This window comes from Gracilinanus agilis, chromosome 2, assembly GCF_016433145.1.
Source record: "Gracilinanus agilis isolate LMUSP501 chromosome 2, AgileGrace, whole genome shotgun sequence".
NCBI lineage: Eukaryota > Metazoa > Chordata > Mammalia > Didelphimorphia > Didelphidae > Gracilinanus > Gracilinanus agilis.
The window spans coordinates 227962967-227983284 of NC_058131.1; the positions used below are offsets into that span (position 1 = coordinate 227962967).

Sequence of the window (20318 nt, forward strand, 5' to 3'; positions counted from 1 at the left end):
AGCAAAGGTTTAGTTATTTCCATGTATCTACCCCAAGCCCAGAAGTAGTGCTTAAGGAGGAACAGTAGTAGAAAGAATCATGGAGATTATAGATCTAGAATTGGAAGGGACCTCAGAGACCATTTAAGTTAAGTCCCCTCATTTTATAGAGAGGGAAGTTGAGTGACTTATCAAGTCAGTGGCAGTAAAAATTAAAAATTAATCTAGATCCTCTGACTCAACAGTCAGTGTTTTTCTCCATCATATTACATTGTCTCCCCTCAATGCTGCCCTCAATGCAGCTCTCCATCCCACCTCAGTCATACATGTCCCCTTCCCCCCCCAGACCTAATGAGACAAGTCAAAACTCACTAGAAAGTAAACAGTGCTGAGACAATACAGGACAAAACATACTTTATTGTAACAGCAAACATACAGAGTGCTGCAGGCAAAACATGCCACTATGAATTTGTTTGTCAAAAGACCAATATGCAAATAAGCCAAGGGGTTTCCTTGGTGAAGGAAAGATCATTTTTTGTGCATCTTAATTCAATTACAATATTGTCTGTAGTTAACAGGAGACATTTATCTAACCAAGAGCCTAGAGATCAGATAAGAAAGAGCATGGTCCTAACCAAGTTGAGCAGACATCTTCAATGTCTAGCAGGCAGAGATGGCTGCTGAAGATTGAAGGTCTGACCAGGCCAGAGTCTTCTTTCTAATCAGATAGATCTAGAAATGCCATGGATATGTGTGGATGGTGCACTCAAGTTATTTTTAACGGCCTCTATTTGACCAGTGGAAAATACTGGAGTGTCAGAAGGAATATGGGCCAATATTTCAAGTACAACTGCAAATTTCATGTGAATTCTCCAATGTCAGGAAATGTGGACATATGCCCTGAGTCAAACTTCATGTCCCTCTTTACTGAGGAACTAATATAAGTTTTGATTTCAATAGCTGAATTCCTAAGAGGGATTCTGGTATTAATCACAAAAAAATGAATCTATTTGGCTGGTCCAAGTACTAGGATGTAAAGACCTGTCAGAAAGATTGTGCATCAAATGAGGGATATACCAAGCCCCTGTGTGACATATTATTGGAAGAGAGGCTGTTTTGTTGTCTCCCCCTTTTTTAAACAGATGCAAATTATATGCTTTCTGCATGGATGCACACTGACATTCTGTTCAACTCTTTTTTTCCCCCTCTAACTACAACATTGTGGGTTTAAAAATAGGATATTTTAGTTTAAACAGATTGCAGTAACCTCTTACATTTAGTGAATCTGGAGTAGAGATGAAAAGAAAAACATTCACTATTGTAATCATTACTTATCATATTCTCATCATTTAAACTTTTGATTGTTAAAGTAACACAGGACCAGAAACATCCAACTATTTCTTTATTTATAATTATTATGCTTAAGTTACATGGAAAAAAGGACATCCAAGCAGTTCTGCCCCATTTCTGAAAAGTTTCCAATCAACACCAAGTATGTGGTGACAAGTAACTAGCAATGGTGACATCTTTGGGCCAAGACTGACAAGGAAGAATGGGCTCTGTGCTACTGTTCAACCCCCACAAGAATATGGCACAATGGCCAGCACGAGCCACACTAACACTGAACCTTTAGCGCTGGTCACAAATTCGGATCTCTTATCTGAAGCTAGCAAATCAGGTGAAATAACTGGTTTAAAAAAAAATTAAAATTAAGTCCCCCAAAGAAGCTTAAAAACCATACTTGACTTCTATTTTACCTCCAAAGTTCACACTAAAAACACTGATTTCACTCTATTAGCCCAGATTTGTTTTCCCTTTCACCCACCATATAGCTGCAGATACACTATTCAGCTTAAAGATGTAAAACGTAAGAGAAAAGGAAAAAAAAGATAATGGCATCTGCATAATACTCCCTCTACACACAGCTGTTGGATGGAAAATATAAAGTTAAAAAAAAAAAGAAAGGTTCCACCTCCAATTCTCTCCACCTCTTGTTCCACAGTTCATGAATCCGACTCTGATGCTAAGGTGACAGTGTATGTAAGTAGATTTTTTTTTCTGTTTCAGTGAAGGAGACCTGGGAAAAGACGGCGAGCTTCTTCTCTTCAAGAATTATCAGAGGGTACGTGCTCTTCAAAGCCCTCGCTTTCTCGGACAAGAGCCCGCTCCAGAATCACACGACCTTCCTTATAACGCTGGCTGTCTTCAGTGGCAAACTCATAGATCCAGCCAAGTTTGCTGTTGCAGTTTTTGCAGCTCACATCTCGAACCATGTGGCGGCCAGTGAGCATAACCCGGTCCTGAACTTCACTGTACTGAAGGTTAACTACCTATAGAGGAAAAAGTTTTCAAAGAAATAAATGAGTATCATTTGTTGCTAAGTCCACAGCTACGGAAAGGGAAACTTTTGCATTCCAACACACCAAATTTTCTGGAAATGTGGGGTAGTACTCTACTGGATGTATAGATGTTTAAATAATGAGTCTTGAGGAATTGAGTTTCTTGTACAAGCTTAACAATAAGAAAATTCTATAACTAATCTGGTTAAAGTAGAGGTGTCCATAATTTGATGGCAAACATTGCAAAGAAACAGGTGAAATGGCACTAATATAATCACTTAATAAGTAGACATATTTTTTTTCAGATTTTGTTTTGGTACAGACTGTGCTTTCATCAGTATAGAGCACTTTCAAGTGGGGAAACTCACTCATTGCTACTGATTCTCAAGGTCACAACTAGTATGGGTTAAGAGCAGAACATAAACCCAGATTTTCCTGACTTCAAAGCTGTTTCTTCCTATCAATATCAATTATACTATGACTTCCCATAATTCCTTAATGATTAACTAAAACATATTTGTTAAGATCCTATATTAAAAAGAAAATGAAAGCATTTCTATCCTTAAGGAGATTACATTTATTAGGGAGAAGCATATATACAGACAGATATGACAGATATTAAAATATTAAAAATAAATACAAGGTAATAGGGAAGGAAGGAAATGAAGAACGGTCTCATGTAACAGGAGGTACTGACGGAGTTGAGTTTTAATGGAAACTACAGACTCTTAAAAAGCAGAAGATGAGAGGCAACCTATACAAAGGCAAGGAGACATGAGGTAGAATATTGTGTGAGGGACGGCATGTAGGTTAAATGTAATTGGACTGTAGAGTACATGAAAGTGAGTATTATGTTATAAACCTGGAAACAAAAGATGGAACAAGAAACGGTGGCTGTGAATAGGAAGAATGGAATGAATTCTAAGTTAGAGCAATCAAGATAAAGGTGATTATTAGCACACAAACCCTCCTTGAGAAGTCCCAGGATTCTTAGATGAATGTATAGATACAGAGAGGGATTAACTAGATTTGTGATTTCATTGGTATAAGATACTCTTGGTTGAGGAAACTCCTATCAAGACAGGTTGGCACATTCTCTGGAATTTAAAGAATCTCAGAGCATTTCCTACAGCATGAAGAAATTATTTGTACAGGGTCACAAAAAAAAATCAGAGATGGGACTTGAACCAAGGTCTCCAAGGCTCACTCAACATCCCTTATACCACAATGCTCCTTGAACATGTAGAACTCATGTTAAATTAAGCATAAGACAGACAATTTTCAAAGAGTTACTAAATATTTAAATGTGTATTACATAGCATTGTTGCTAGACATTAAATTTAAAATATTTTTTCCTCAGCTTAAGCTGCAATATTTTCATCATGGCCTTCATCATTTCAAATTTGGCCAGTGAATGCTGATGTGAACATTCTTTCTTCATTCACTTACTTTATACAGAAAATTCTTTAACACTGAACTAATCACCTATTAAAAAAAAAATCATATTTCAGTGCCAAATAATTTCAGGGTAAAATATGGCTCAAAGTCAGGGTCATCTAATCATTTTTTCGTTACATAGCAGTGCCTCAATACGTACCTGAAATTACTGATGGACAAAATACTAAATGGACCACTAAAGTGAGATAGTGTTTGTCTATAGCTCACTGTTTAAAGTGCAAAGAATCATTAGGAAAAAGATATATAAATGTTTACTAGTCCATGATGAACCCAGTCATTTTAATCAACTAGCTGGGAAGAAAGAAAGCCTCTTGAAAAGTTTGGAAAAGCACAATGTCTATGACATGGAAAGCATTTAATAAATGTACATTGACTGATTGGTACCAATTGCTGCTAAGACCTTAAAAATACATTTTTTGGCAATGCTAAATAATGAAGAGAAGAAATCATATTTTATCTATGATCATGGTAGAGAAGTGATTGTAGACATAAAAATATAACAAGAAAAACCTTTTTTTTGGTCAGTGCCCATACTGAACATATAGCAAAAAGATCAGAATTGACTTGAATCAGTCTAAGAAAAGATAGTCTTCAATACATGATGGTTAAGTCAGAAACAAATAAACTGACAAAGATGCTGGGAAATAAAACTGAAAAGGATTTTTTGGTACATAGGGAGTTATATAGTAGAATTTTTTAATTTTAATTTCCAATTTGTTAATATTATTGTTCAATAATCCTGCTTCAGCAAGTGAGTGATAAAAGTGTCTAAAGAAAAGAATATAGTAATCTTGCATTATATCCAAATATTTCAGTTTGCAAGAGTATCTTTCCTGACCTTTTCCTAAGCTACAAGAACATACTATAAAATATTACCAGTTACAATCAGAATATTATGTAATATAATTAGTAGTCTACTACTGGGTCACCATCAGCCTGAACTTGCAGTTAACCATAAAGCTGAATCCAAAAGGAGCTGGGGACATTTAGCCTTCTCTTAATCTGGAGGGAAAGGGATATATGACTGATGACTGCTGTCTTCAAATCTAAAGAGTGTTGTCATGTCAAAGAGGATAGTCAACTCAATCCCAAAGGACAGAGTACTAGGGAGAAAATTACACAGAATCAGATTTAGAATCAATAACCAGAAATACTCCAACAATTAGTTATTCAAAAGCGGAATGAGGTGCTTCAGGACACAGAGAATTCTCAGTCAGTAGAAGTATTCAACAAAAGGATAGGTACAAACTTGTGAAATTTTTCAGGTACAAATTTGACTAGATGGCTTCTGGGGTCTCTTTCAATTCTTAAGTCTTATGTAATTTTAACTATACATTTCTTACCACAGATGAGAATTTCTCTAGTAGCTATAAGTACTAAAAAAACAGAATGGGAATTCTTATTAGCTCTCACTAATTAAAAAGGCCAGGCTGAAATTCTGTCACTGCTGCTCACTACCTGAAAACAAGTCATATTCTCTCCTCTGTCCTCAGTTTCTTCATCTGTAAAATGAGGGGACTAGATAAGATGAGATTTAAGGTCACTTCCAACTCTAAATCCTATGATAAAGTTATAGTCACTTCTCTATGGGGAACTGTTCATTTTCTATGTGAGATTAGCTCTCTAAAGATGATATGTTTGGCTCTGAGTTGGGATTATTTCAAAAGCCTTTCCTTTAGCTTAGAGATTTTAAAATTTTAACTATTTAAGCCAATTAAGCATAAATGCCCAGTGATACAATAGTGCAAAGGGTACTAAACTTGAATCTGGAAGACCTCAATTCAAATTCCCCCTCAGACCACTCATTTGTTCTTAAGTCATTTAATGTTTCTGGATAGTCACTAACCATTTTGTGCCTCAATTTCTTCATCAGAAAAAATGAGAGGATTGGTCAAAAAGACCTATAAAGTCCCTTTCTGCTTTAAATCTAGGATCCGACTGAGATAGAAAACAAAGGTGTATGTAAAGAAATTTCCAAAGAAAAACTTCAATACAGGAAAACAGAACCAGGACAGGCACTGTCAAATCTATTTCTATTCGATAAAAGAGGATTTATATTTCTAGAACATAAGTCAACACTTATTTTCTTACCCACCTTGTTGAAAAGAAAAGCTCTTCCAGTAGCTCCTGTGAAACGAGTAGAGATGAGTTCTGAGCGGTTAGTCAAGATTGTATCACAGTTTGCACAGGAGAACAGGCGAGTCCCACCAATGTGATCAAGGAAAATTCTGCCCATTTTTATCTGTTGTTTATTCCAAGCTCTAAAAACCTAAGAACAAAAAGAAGAGATGTACTATAACCATAAAAACACATTGATCATACACCTACTCTGCTAGGAGCAATAGTTATTTATAGAAGAGATCTTATCCTCTGAAGAGTAATGTCTAAAGATATAGAATGTCTATTTAATAGAAAAAACTGATTATATACATATATATGAATTTAAATGTTGATTTTGCCAGCTAACTAGATGTGTGCTTAAGCAAGGTTAAGCAAGGTGCTTAACTTTCATTTCAGTTTCTACAACTTTAAAATGAGGATGACAATTGTACTGTCAACCTCCTACAAGAGTCATAAGGTTTAAATAAGATAATGGCTTAAGGGGACAGCTGGGTAGCTCAGTGGATTGAGAGTCAGGCCTAGAGACAGGAGGTCCTAGGTTCAAATCTGACCTCAGACACTTCCCAGCTGTGTGACCCTGGGCAAGTCACTTGACCCCCATTGCCCACCCTTACCACCCTTCCGCCTATGAGCCAATACACAGAAGTTAAGGGTTAAAAAAAAAAAGATAATGGTTTAAAAAGTGCTCTGATAAGTATAAAGCAAATAAAAATAAGTTTTTATTTATCTTGCAAAGCAGATAAATTAGCAGAAAAGAGGGAAAAATTACAGAAAAGGGGGCACTTAAGGAATACAGTTCAGATGGAGAAAAGGCATGGAGGAATGATCAAACATGGAGGAACAAACAAAGGAGGCTTGGAGGTACGATCAAGATGACAACAACATCATCATCATCTGCTATGTCCCAGACATTTACACATGTCTCACTCGATCCCTGCAAGGTAGGTAGAGTTGAGGCAAACTGAGGAAAACATATTAAATTATTTGTCAAGGTCACACTGCTAGGTTTCTAAGTCACAATTAAACTCAGACCTTCCTGATTCTAGGACCAGTGTTTCTTTACTGTGCCACTTAAGTTACTTGTCTACAAGAGAATGGAGTTGGTTGGAATATTAAAAGTGACAAGAGAAATAATGTAACCTGAGCATAGTTCAAGAATCATGAATTTGAACTAGAGAGTAACAAATTCATTGTAGTGCTTTAACTAAAAAAGTAACCTGTCAATAAAACTGACAAGGAGTTTACATTTTAATGGTAAAGATAAAGCTGAGGAGGATAAGATATATCCTCTAAATGAGAAAGTACTTTCTTACTCAATGCTATTCTCAACTGCAAAGATCTCCAAGAATTGATGCAGAGTGAAAGGAGCAGAACTAGGAGAACATTGTACACAGAGACTGATACATTATGGTACAATCAAATGTAATAGACTTTTCTACCAGCAGGATGCAAATGACCCAGGCCAATCCTGAAGAACTTATGAGAAAGAACACTATCCACATCCAGAGAAAGAACTGTTGGAGTAAAAACGCAGAAGAAAAACATCATTGATCATGCGGTTCGACAGGGATGATTGGGGTATTGGCCTTAAAAGATCACCCTATTGCAAAATATAACATGGAAATAGGTTTTGAACAATGATATATGCATAACCCAGAGGAATTGCTTGTCAGCTCCAGGAGGGGGGAGGGAAGAGGGGTGGGAAAAATCATGAATCATGTAACTGTGGGAAAATATTTTAAATAATTTTTAAAAATAATAATTCTATTCACATATAATGCCATAGAAAAGTTCAAGATTCTCAAAAATGCACAAAACCCAAACATTCATTATATTTAATATTCCAGGTGAGAGAAATAAATTCAAATCAATGTCTTAAGTTCTTTAAATACTTTTGAATGTTTAAATACAGAAAACTGTACTAATAACAGTTTTAACACTCTATAATACATCTTCATACTCAAAATATATATGGGATTTTATAAATAAGAAAGTCAGTGAAAGAATAGTGCCCTTTCTTTCTGAATTCAACTTTTCCAAATAAAGGATGAAGTAATATTTTGATATTGATGGATATATCATCTCAGAAATGTGGGAACTAACTCTATGGTACAGATTACAAAGCCATCCACACCTTTTTATCCTTTATCACTCTTGATCATGTCCTCTCATAAATCTTCCATAAAAAAATCTTGTTTGATTTTAATGTATGTAGAAGAAAAGGCCTTGCTGAAGGAGTCTTAAGGTGAGTAATTAAAACCAAGTTTTTTAATAGTTATACAATAAGCAATAGTGGAATCTTTATTCACTGCATCCTTTAGTTAGCCAACTGGATATTAAAAGTAATATTCCTATGGTAGAATGCATGTGTGAAAGCCTGCCTATTTTGCCATTTGATCTTTATCAAAAATGTTCTTCTTATATGTGAAAATTAATCTTAGATCTTATACAAATATGAAAGCAGACATACATATTAGTAACTACTAATATTCTCTTAAACAGCTCTCCCCCCACCTTTCTTACAATAAGATCTGAATCCTTCTTCACGCCAGAGCATTTCCTACCTTCCTCTTTCAGACATTTTGAGAATCACTTCTTCAGTGGCCTCAAATTTGTCTCCTCCAACAGATATCCTCCATATACATTTTGTCTAGCTTATTGCCTCTTTCTTCCCATGGCTATTTTCTTTAGTGCCATTATTCTTCAAGAAGCACATTAGAGATTATTATACTAGAGTCCACATGTAGAAGACTCCACTATTACAAAAGAAAACAGTTTGTTATAGAATTTCTAACTACAGGTTAAAACTTTATAAATTGTTCCTCTTATTCTTTCACTTAGATCTATAAGAATCTATTTTTTTATTAGTCTGTAGCTTTGTCACACTTGTCCTTTTTTTGGTTTTCATATTAAAGGGAAACTTCTTTATTTTGCAACAATACACAGACTATTGGAACACAACAAAAATAATACTTAAAGCATTAATCTTTTCTTTAGCATGTTAGAAACATGCAACTCCAGGAATTCATATATACACCATGGATCTCTAAAAACAGCACATATTTGTTTTATATTAGAAACCTCATTAATACTTCTGTCTGGAACATGGGAAATACCAATGCAATATGCCATTATAGTCAAACAAAAAATACTACAAAATGGGAATACCATTTAACTCATAAGAAAAATCAGTATTACAACAAAGTATTTTATAATGGAGTTTTACATAGTGCCTCACTATACTAGGCTCTCAAATAGCTAATTATTAGTGGAAGGAATTATTAAGGTTTTGAGAATATTAAAGAAAAACTTATATAGGGGTTGGTATGAAATTAAATGTGACTTTCCAATTCAGAATTAAGCAAATAAAGACAAAAAATGATCATACCCTTTGACCCAGATTTTACTTTTAGGCATATACTTCAAGAAGGTTATTAATAAAAAAAAATTTTTTTAAAGGGAGACTTTAAAGCCACCAACATATTTACATTTTGTGGTAGTAAAGAACTGGAAGGCCAGCTAAGTGACACAGTAGATAGAGTGCCATGCCTGGATGCAGAATATTTAGCTTCATGAGTTCAAATCTAACCTTCAGGCACTTAAGCAGGTGTTGTGAGAGTTAAATTTAGGGCTTTTAACTAAATATGAGAATTATAAAACAATATTGTGGTCACCGATTTAAAAATTTTACAGCTTAAGTCAAAATGACTTTTAGCAGCTTTATTTACAAAAAGGTGGAAAGAGTGAAAGTGGAAAAATGTAAGAAGAGGATTGTCTAGCCCAGCTATGGGCAAACTAAAGCCTGCCATCCAGATGCAGCCCCCTGAAATGTTCTATCAAACCACATATTATTCCTAATCTGACGAATACAATGAGTAGGATACAATACAATGAAACTTCGAAAGAGCTGCCTTAGAAACAGACTGACAGATGAGCATTTCCTTTCCTTTGGCCCCCTCTTTAAAAAGTTTGTCCATCGCTGGTCTAGCCTACCACCCTAAATGCTGCTCCAGGTTCCAGCTCAGCCTCAGCAGGGCCTCCCCAAGTCTGATCTCCATGTGGATTTCCTGGTAATCCTCAGCCAGAGGTCCTGGTGGTGTCTTCAGCCAGAGTTCCACCAACGCAGCCTCCTCCAAAGCCAAGCAGGGATCTCAGCGACTCACCCAGTTAGCTGACGCAGGATCCAGGGGAAAGGTCTCCTCCAAGTCAAGGCAGGGATCTCAGCCACTCACTCCAAACACCAGAAAGAAAGGAATCTTCAGAACCAATCTCTCCAGAAGCCAGGAAAGGAATGAATGTTATACCATGCTGGTCTCTTATGTTTCTTTTTCCACATCACTTCCTGTCACTCCTCCTTCTTCACAGAAACCAATGGCAGTCTTTCAATTTGCCTAGCACTGCCTGGGGGGTAAGGGGTAGGGGGCGGGGTGTGTGTGTGTGTGTGTGTGTGTGTGTGTGTGTGTGTGTGTGTGTGTGAGAGAGAAGAATTGGCCTTTGGAGGTATAAGCTTACTCCAGTAAGTGACTTGTGGATTCTGTACTTAATGGTAAGTAGAGGTACTTTAAGTTCCTGATTTGCTTAGCTAAAAATAGACAAGGGGAGAGTTATTTCTATATTCACAATGTATAACTCTGGCCAAGTCACTTAACCCTGTTTGCCTCAGTTTCCTCATTTGTAAATGAATTAGACTATTCCAGTATCTTTGCCAAGAAAATCCCAAATGGGTTCACAAAAAGTCAGCTACAACTGAAACAACTGAACAAAGAACTGGAAACAAAACAGATGCTAATCAACTGAGGAATGGCTAAACAAATTGTGGTATATGAATATAATTTAAAATACAATTTAAGAAACTAAGCATGATGAATACTGAAAGAAGCATCGATAGACTTAAATAAACCAACACAAAGTGAAATAAGCAGGGTCAGGAAAACAATACGTACAATGACTAAAACAGATAAATGGAAATAATGATGTAAAATAATAGCATCTCAATGTTGCAAAATTGTAAAGAACAAGTTCAGCTCCAAAAGACAGAAATGACAATATCACTTCTGTTCTTCTGTGCCTTTTTAGGAGTTGAGCTCCTCGGATAGATAATATCAGATTTTCTCAATGTGTGGACCAATTTTAATGAATTTTTTAAAAATTCTGTGTTACAGAGACTGATACATTATGGCACAATCAAATGTAATAGACTTTTCTACTAGCAGCAATGCAATAACCCAGGCCAATCCAGAGGAATTTATGAGAAAGAATGCTATCCACATCCAGAGAAAGAACTGTGGGAACAGAAAAGCAAAAGAAAAACATATGATTGATCATGTAATTCAATGAGGATACAATTAGGGTTTTGATGTTAAAAGATAGGTTTTGAACAATGATACATGTATAACCCAGTGGAATTGCTTGCCAGCTCCTCGAGGAAGAAGGGAAAGAGGGATGGGGAGGGGAGGGGGGGGGAAGAACATGAATCATGTAACCATGGAAAAATATTCTAAATTTTAAAAACTGTAAAAATTCTGTGTTATAAGAAATAGCTCCAGAGGAGAAATAAACAAAGGATATCAATAAAGATCTCTTTTTTTAATGTACCTTTTCTCTCTCAATTCTCCATAATTCTTCTTTTCCTCCCATATATCACCTCCCCATTCTCAGAGAATATCTACAAAATCAGAAATCAAATTTGCTAGGGAGAAAATTTTGCATTTTGACATTAATATATGACAGTAGACTACAGTGATTCAAGTACAGACTTACACAAATGACAGGTGTAATTAAAAAGTTATTTTTAAAAGTATAAAGTATAAGATCTGGGGCAGCTATATGGCTCAGTGGATTAAAAGCCAGGCCTAGAAATGAGAGGTCCTGAGTTCAAATATGGCCTCAAACACTTCCTACCTGTGTGACCCTGGGCAAATTATATAACTCTCACTGCCTAGCCCTACCATCTTCTGTCTTGGAACCAATACACAGTATTGATTCTAAGATAGAAGGTTAGGGCTTTTAAAATTAATTAATTAAACTAAATTAAGTTAAATACCACTTGAATCCATAAAACACCAGACAAGTTACACAGCTGACAAGATTGGATGAGTTTTAGACAAAGGCAGCCATAACGATTACTCTCAAGAACTGAAAAGTAAATGGTATTTAGAAAGGTGGGAGAGAGGTATGGAGGGGAAAAGGTACCATCAATGTAAATTAACTACCTACTATGTGTTAGGCAGAGATAATATCACATAGCAGATAGACAACTGGCTTCGAGACTAAGACCCAGGTCCAAATCCTGCTTCTAATATAAACTAGTTATGTGACTGGGCAAATCAATTAACCTCTAAGTGCTCTAGGAAACTTGTTAAGCCTTTAGTTGCAGAAAGATGCTGACCTGCATTGGTAGAGGGAGTTTCCTCACCTAATAGTTCTTTATGCCAATAAAATCACAAGTAGAGCCTCCATCTTTAACCTATGTTCCATAACTGGGGATTCAAAATCAGAAAAATGAAATATTCCTTGCTCCCAAGAAATTTACAATTCTATTAAGGAGACATTATGTGTGTGTAATTAATGCAAAACAAATACAAGGTATTTAGGGAGAGAGCGCACTAGCACTTTGGCCAGGGGAAAAATCATGAAAAACTGCATAGAATGTAGTACACTTGAACTAAGTCTTAAAAGATGCCTTTCTATGAGATGAAGATAAGGAGGGAATAAATTTCAAGCACAGAGACACCCTATTTAAGAATGCTGGTAAGTATGAGGAAAAGAAAAACGGCAAGTTTGATTGGGCAAAAAGGAGTAATGAATAAAGAGGATGGAAAGATATGTAGAAGGGTTAGTGGGGATGTACATGTCAAGTCTAGAAGACCTTGTCAAAACATGACCTTATCCTCCTAAGGTTTTGTAATCCTGATCCTATTTTTCTCCTCTTTTAAATAAGATACAAATAAGTACACCATGGAATGAATCAAAGCATTCTGCTTCCTGAATGTGTGTTCTTTTGCAAATAGGAATGTATAGAACAAATGATTATTTCCTTGTGAGAAATAATTTGATCCCCCAACTCTATTTCTGGTCAATCCCTACCCACTTTAAATCAATAATTGTATTTCTATAACTAGTTCTAATCATTATTATCCAGTTTAATGTGATTTCATAGGGATAATGATTAGTTACTTATTAGTATTCTCTAATCTAATGCAATCCTACAGGAACAGTCATCAGAAGTTGTTAGTCATTTATAGTTCACAGTTTAATGACTATTAGAAACAAGAATCTTTTTTCCCCATTTCTATATCAGACTTTAGCTTAGGCAACATGACTTGAAGGCAATCAACATGACTAGAAGGGGGAACCTCTGCCCAAATGTCACAAGCCTCTGTGTGTAAAGTCCCACAATATATTAAATATGGAAAAAAGCCCTTCCACCCAGTATTGCTTCCTTTGTGACCTTTATTAAACAAAAGTCCACCTAAACAAGAAACTAAAGAGGATCTACTGATAAAGCAGACCTGATGATAAAGTTAGTGGCACAAAGATGCAGGAGTGGTGGTGAGCTGACAGCTACATGTCCATCTACTATTTGGTAACAATGTGGCAAAGGGACGTACCAAGAGTTTGGCGCCCACCATTGAGATAACTCACTGATGCCTGACCTGACCAAAGACCAGGACTGGGTATTGAAGGGAATAAAAGCTGAACTCTAGGAGAAGGTAGGGGTCTCAGACTAAGAGGAAGGTCTGGGATCCTATTTTTTTGAGGGGGCCAGGTCCCTCTAATAAATAGTTATTGGCTCGGAGGTCTGCCTCAGTTGTTTTATTGGAGTGGACAAATTTCTAGTATTATACCCCACCACCTACTAAAATAGTTGATTGACTAAAAAGCTTGATAACTTGGGTTAAGTGTGAACCACAAAATATGTTATGCCAGTTTGTGAAGAATGGAGTTGGAAAGTTTGAAGTCATGTCCAGGGTTACACAGGTGATGGGTATTAAAACTCAAGACATGTAATGTAGGTATCTCCTATTTCCAAGCCCTTTAAATGGCTGCTCATCTACAAAATGTAGAACATAACACAGACATATAGTATATACTGCAGGATGTAAATCAGGGGTAGGGAAAGAAATTGGGTTTCCTTCTGTTTTGGGGTAGTCTCTAAGTGAGGGATCGCCAAGGCACTGGTTAGAATATCCATATCCTGCCCTCCTTCCAACTCTGCAAAGAGCAGGAAACATTGATTCTGCCCAGACAAAGATGGAAGGGACACAACTGGGACAGACAACATTAAGTGGGTCTCAAATCTAGCCAGGCCAGTCCTGTCTGCTTCACCCCCTTCATTCCTTCCCAACTCAGAGCAGGGAATGAAGTAGAGGAAAAGTAAAATCCCCAATATTGGACATTAGAGTTGCCAGGCAGCCCAGGCAAAAATACCCTCCAAAAAGAAAGAGTTCGGAAGCAAATAGCAAAGGAATATAAAAAAGGTTAAAACCACCAAGCATTTCAATTAAAAACCTAGAAGATAGACAAGATAAAGAGAAATTATATGATATTTAGAAGGATGACTAATTTTTAAAAAATTTAAACTTCCCTAAATATTATAAGAAAAAGCAAATTGAACCAAATACCTGATAAAACACAGAACCCCATGGAATCCCTAGACAGCGTGGAAGCACAAGATATTCTAGAATGATGCAAAAGAAAAAAAAAAAAAACAAGAGAAAAAAGTTGGAAGGAATAAATGTCAAAATTTATTGACTACGAAGCAGAAATAACAAGTAGAATTAAAAAAAAATCCACATTATCTAAAGAAGCATCAAGAGAGAATCAGAGATTTAGAGTATAAATATAATCAAGTGAAGGACAATCTGGAAAAAGAGAAATGCAAGCAATAATTCCAAAGAACACATGCCTTTTTTCATAAGCAAAAGAATATAACTTTTTTTTTTAAACCCTTACCTTCGGTCTTGGTGAATCAATACTGTGTATAGGCTTCAAGGCAGAAGAGTGGTAAGGGTAGGCAATGGGGGTCAAGTGACTTGCCCAGGGTCACACAGCTGGGAAGTGTCTGAGGTCAGATTTGAACCTAGGACCTCCCTTCTCTAGGCCTGGCTCTCAATCCACTGAGCTACCCAGCTGCCCCCGAATATAACTTTTTGATAAGAACTGTTGGGAAAACTGGAAAGCATGATGGCGAAATTTTGTCAATTTGTTATAATCATTGTGGAAAGAAATCTAGAATCACAAAAACTGACAAAAGAAAAGGTTCCATATACGATATTATGATTAAAGTAGACTAGCCATTATAAAAAAAAAAAAATTAAAGCTGAAATTAGAGGCTGTTACTAGACAGCAAAATAGTTCAGTGGATAGATATGGAATCAGGAAGACCTGAGTCCAAAACTAATTTCAGACATTTATTAGTTATGTGACCCTGGGAAAGTCACTTAACTTCAATTTGCCTCAGTTTTCTTTTCTGTAAATGGGGATAATAAATAGCACCTACCACAAAAGACTGTCGTGAGGATCAATGAGATAATGTTTCTAACAGAAGAGTAGGTGTTATATAAATGTCAGCTATTATTATTAGATCTCAATTTGTATATTTGTTAATTACATAGTTAATGGAGATAAAAATAGCCAAAGTAAGATGAACACAGTCAGTTCTCAGAACAATGGAATAACTATTCCCTTTAATAAGACAACCTAGTTTTCAGAGTCTCAAAAGAACTCCTTGTACTATTTCTTTTGTAATACTATACCACTATGACTGTTTTTAATAAAAGCTGAAAACGCTATAACCAGAGTTTTAGTTTGGAAATTCCAATAATTTTTTCTTTCTCATAAAGGATCAGTCTTTTCTAACAATATTTAAACTTTTAGCTCAAATTCTTTTATTTATTTATTTATTTATTTATTTATTTATTGGGAGGCCATTGCTTCAAAGGATGGTTTTTTTTTTTTTAAACCCTTGTACTTCGGTGTATTGTCTCATAGGTGGAAGATTGGCAAGGGTGGGCAATGGGGGTCAAGTGACCCGCCCAGGGTCACACAGCTGGGAAGTGGCTGAGGCCGAGTTTGAACCTAGGACCTCCTGTCTCCAGGCCTGACTCTCACTCCACTGAGCTACCAAGCTGCCCCCACCAATATAATTTCAATAATGTCAGTGACTTACAAAAGACATTTATCTTAGTCAACACTGGGAAAAAACCTAATAATATAATTCAGTGAGTCAGCAAGATAATCATATGGAGTTCGTAATCTCCCAGAAACATCTTTCAGTAAAATTATTTCATAATCACTTACATGTCATGATGTATTCTGAAGCAACACTTTGATTAGAAATTTATCAGGAGCATATAAATAAATAACTCTTTGTAGGTAAACTGACCTATATTTCAGCTTGTTTGGCAGAACAAGGTGTAAAGGTATCAAGTTCATGACATAGGTAAGATACAGAAATTAGGTGGTCAAGAAATTCTAAGCTCTGGAAGGCACTTAACAGGTGCTTACAAATTTTGTTTGTTAATATAGCCACTTATCCTTTCAAAAAACATGTTTCAAATATTAAGTGTGCAAATAAAAATAAAAACAAAAAACTTTCTGAGGAAGGATATTCAAGATAGCTTTATGTACTTTTCCAGTCCTGGGTAGTAATTCAATTTACCTTTCATTACAATATTAAACACTGAAGCTAGCATAATACAGCCACAAAGGCAAACATCAAGAAAAGATCTGTCATTTAGATTAAATACCACCACTTAAGATTCAGTTATTAAGCATCTTTTTATGATCCTTTTTTTAACATCACCTTTGTTTCCTCATCTCCCAACTTTATTTTTTGGTCCCTCCTCAAATAATAAATAAGTTAAAGGCAAAGTACTAAAAGATCCAACAGACTATTTTAATAGTCAAGTGATGTGTCATTTCATTATAGAGTACTCACTCCACCGATTAATTCATTTCAAGCACTTTCTAATCATTGTTTTGTGTCAAGCAAGATCAAATCACCTTCAAAATTAATAGGTAATTTTTTAAAGTTCCTTTGGACAAAAAAAAAGTATCACATTGCTGCCAAATTGGTAATGAGCCTCTGGTGATGTATCTAAACAGAATCAAAATATTTTAAGTGGAACCATTCATTTTACTATTTCTGTTTTGAATACATCACAATGTACTTGTTTAAAAAAGTTTAGCTTTAGTAGTCAAGAACTGCACAGGATAAGAAGGTATGGAATTGTATCTGACACTGGTGGAGGGACTACCCATAATAAGGAGATTCATATTTTTAAAATTTTATTACATTGTTCCCCTGCTCAAAAACTTCAATCAACTAAACATAAGCTATATATATACTATTATAGTAGAAAAACTATTTCCTATAACAAATAGAATATAGGGCCCTTGAGGACCATGACTTTTATCTTTATATCCCCAGCATCTAGCAGAGTACCTATATACAACTGGTATTTAATAAATGCTTATAAACATGAACACATTGAACTTAGTCAAAAGACTTGGGTTTAAGTCCTGGCACCAAAGTTTGGGTTGTAAAATTACTAACTGTGCCTACTACTATAGGCAAGTTATTTAATCTCACTTTTAATTTAAGCCTGAGCCTTTTAATCTATAAATTGGCAAAGTTCATTACCAATTTATTAGCTAAGTATACTTGCAGAAAATATGAAGCCATCATTCCTGCCTCAGTGTTTCCGTTCTAGCTGGGAAAGACATTCAATGAGATAAAACAAAAAATCCTTAAATAAAGGGTGTTAAGGCAGAAATGGTCTAAAACCATTAAGGAAAAACTTAATGGCTACTTACTATTTATAGGATGATACAGCTTAACAGGGCCTCACTCTATCAAATCATCTACTCAAAAAAGAATGATTCCTAGTTTAGTCTCCTCATTAAAGGTTCCTACATCTTCCTCTAAAATTCCTTTCCTCTTCCCCTCTGCCTATAAAAACCATCCCCTCCTTCAGGGTCATTTAAATCAAATTTCCTCTAATAATAACAATTGTACAAAATGTTATATATAAATCTGCTGACTCTGTGGAAATGAATATATAGAGCTATACTTTTGTCATCATATAACCATTATACATCTCAATAGACAGAATATATCTATATGTTCTATAATATATACCAACTGGTGGTTATATCTATATACATAAATAGTATGTGTGTGTGTATATATATATATATATATATGTATGAACACATACAAAATATATAACCTATGTGGATATATTCAATCTATAGATATAGAGGTAGGTATGTCTATATATAGATAATATAGCTCCACAATATACTGCCCAACACAAAATATCACCGGATTTAAGAATGGAAAGTGCCTATTCCTAGTCTGTTTTGTTCAAATATTTCTGTAACACTGCTAATAAGGCAAAATTAACAAATAATCTATTATTGAACAATGAGGTTATTTCATCATCAATCAGACATAAAATAAAAAAATTCTTAAGTGACTTGCTGTACAGGAGGAATTCATATTTAAAAGTTTATAAGGGAAAAAGGATGAAAACTCTCAATCCAAGTGATCAAAACCTTGCTTGCACAGGAGATTAATGCAATTTTCAGAATTGTAGGATTAAATTTACTAATTTGCATATAAGGTAGATGACTAATTCCCATTTTTCTTATTGTTGTTCTTTATACAATTGTCCAGAATTATAGTGAAAAAGGAATTAAGATACAGATTAGTATGCCACAGGTACGCCCCCTACCAGTCTCTCCCAAAAAAGATTTTGTCACTTGGGTTGCCTATATTTGGCAGCCCGTTTGGCACAAGAGCAAATGAACAGCAGGAACTGCGGACAAGCAAAAAGACTTCCTAGCGCCCTCCGAGGACCACAGAAGGAAGCGAAACCAGTGCGCTGCGGGATCAGACTCCATACAAAGAGTCCTGGGAAACAGCTGATTGCAAGGCACGTGACTAAGCAGGATCCAATCAAAAAACGCCTGAGTAAGGCTTTGAGAACGAGGCTCCGGGACCTCCTACAGCACAACAAACACAGGCAGGAAACAGCTGAGCTAGGCTAGAGCAACACAACGCAGATTTAGGAGGGGGAGGGGACGAGGGCAAGCCGCAGGGAAAGCTGGGTTAGGTAGGCAGCCAAAAACAATCAGAAACACACATAGATGGGAGAGTGACACCAACCGCCCCCAAAACCTTCCAAGAGATCAAATTTACCTTCAACCTGTTTACAAGGGACAGCCCTAGTTACTGATGGGAAATAAATTGTGACTTTCAGAATTTAGGGAGGGATAAAATCCCCAACCCCCATCGCGACACAGCTTTTATCCCAGGCCAGGCATTTGTTTTTGTCTTTAATGCAAGTAGTTGGCACAACTCTGGGAAAGCACTTTAATATTAGAGTTACAGTTCACTGAAAAGGCCGGGGCTTCCAACTAAATTCTTCCCAAGACTCAGAACCCAAGGTCCTTTAGTGTTGGAGATGGACAGCATCTCAAAGTGTTACCAAGTTGATCCTCCTTCCCCCCCCCCCGCCCCCCACTTCCCAGTACAGAGAAGTTGTAGAGTAAGGAAAGCCTGTGGTATGGTCTAAGAAAATTTGACATTAATAAGGCAGTAAGTAGTAAGAAAAAAGTTGTTGCTGTGTCGCGTTGCGGTTGTATGCTGTGATTTTATGGGGAAATGCCTTCTCCTGTCGAAGTTTCAGGAGATCTATCCCACATAAGTAAAAACAATCTTTAAGACTAAAGTGTTGCGGGGGGGAGGGGTCCAGTAGCGGTGAAAATTAGGTAAAACAACCAGGCCCACTCTTTAAATGGAAGGGGGGAGGGGTCGGAGAGCAGCTGAGGCTGGTAGGTGAAGGAGGAAGAGATTGCTATAGCTGTCATGACTGGGTCTTGAGGAGGGCAGTGTAGGGTTGAAGCTGCAGCTATTGCATCTAAAGGAAACGAGAGTGGGGGTGGGTGCAGTGCAGAGGCTGCGTTATAAAGGGAGGATGGGGTGCTATCGAGCTGAGAGAGGGTGACAGGGTAGTTGAAGCAGGAAGGAGTTAAAACTGTGATGGAAGCTTGAGTTATATGTGAGCTGGGGTAGTCAGGGCTGAGTTGTGAATAAGGGAAAGGGAGTGCGGACAAATTGTGACTGGGCAAGGGGAGGTGGAGACTGAGTAGTGTGGTAGGCTGGGAAGCAAGGGGGGCTGATCTTGCCTCCCTGAGGAAGGGGTCATGGAAGTCCCGGATGAGTTGTGGTTGGGCAAAGAGGAGGGGGGTTCAGGTTGAGCTGTGGCTGGAGAAAGGGGTCCAAGGCTGAGTTAGTGAGAGGAAGGGATTCCAAGCTGAGCGTGGCTGGGCTGGGCTTGGGGTAAGGGGACCCATGCTGAGTTGTGGCTGGTTGAAAGGGAGAGGGTCCAGGCTAAGCTGGGGCTAGGG

At 36.7% G+C, this 20318-nt stretch overlaps 1 protein-coding gene across 2 annotated transcripts; it reads right to left on the reverse strand.

Moving 5' to 3' along the window:
• Positions 1-378: 378 nt before the first annotated feature.
• Positions 379-14570, reverse strand: YPEL5 (yippee like 5). Of its 2 annotated transcripts, XM_044660978.1 has the most exons (4): positions 14522-14570; positions 11493-11562; positions 5872-6045; positions 379-2309 (listed from the first exon to the last, which is right to left on the reverse strand). In XM_044660978.1, exons 2-4 carry the CDS (start codon positions 11532-11534, stop codon positions 2085-2087), a joined length of 441 nt encoding a protein of 146 aa, XP_044516913.1. In that variant the 5' UTR covers positions 11535-11562; positions 14522-14570; the 3' UTR covers positions 379-2084. The 2 variants fall into 2 exon arrangements, with proteins under 2 accessions (XP_044516913.1, XP_044516914.1); XM_044660979.1 differs by lacking the exons at positions 11493-11562; positions 14522-14570 and adding an exon at positions 10061-10134.
• Between the last annotated feature and the right edge of the window lie 5748 nt (positions 14571-20318).

Bases quoted from the DNA above. Each gene is read 5' to 3' on its own strand.
- YPEL5 (XM_044660978.1), bottom strand. From the start codon at position 11,534: ATGGGAGGAAAAGAAGAATTATGGAGAATTGAGAGAGAAAAG. The intron at 6,046-11,492 runs GTACATTAAAAA...TTTTGTTCTTAG, and splicing joins GGAGAATTGAGAGAGAAAAG to GTTTTTAGAGCTTGGAATAA. The intron at 2,310-5,871 runs GTGGGTAAGAAA...TTTCCTCTATAG, and splicing joins GAGCTTTTCTTTTCAACAAG to GTAGTTAACCTTCAGTACAG.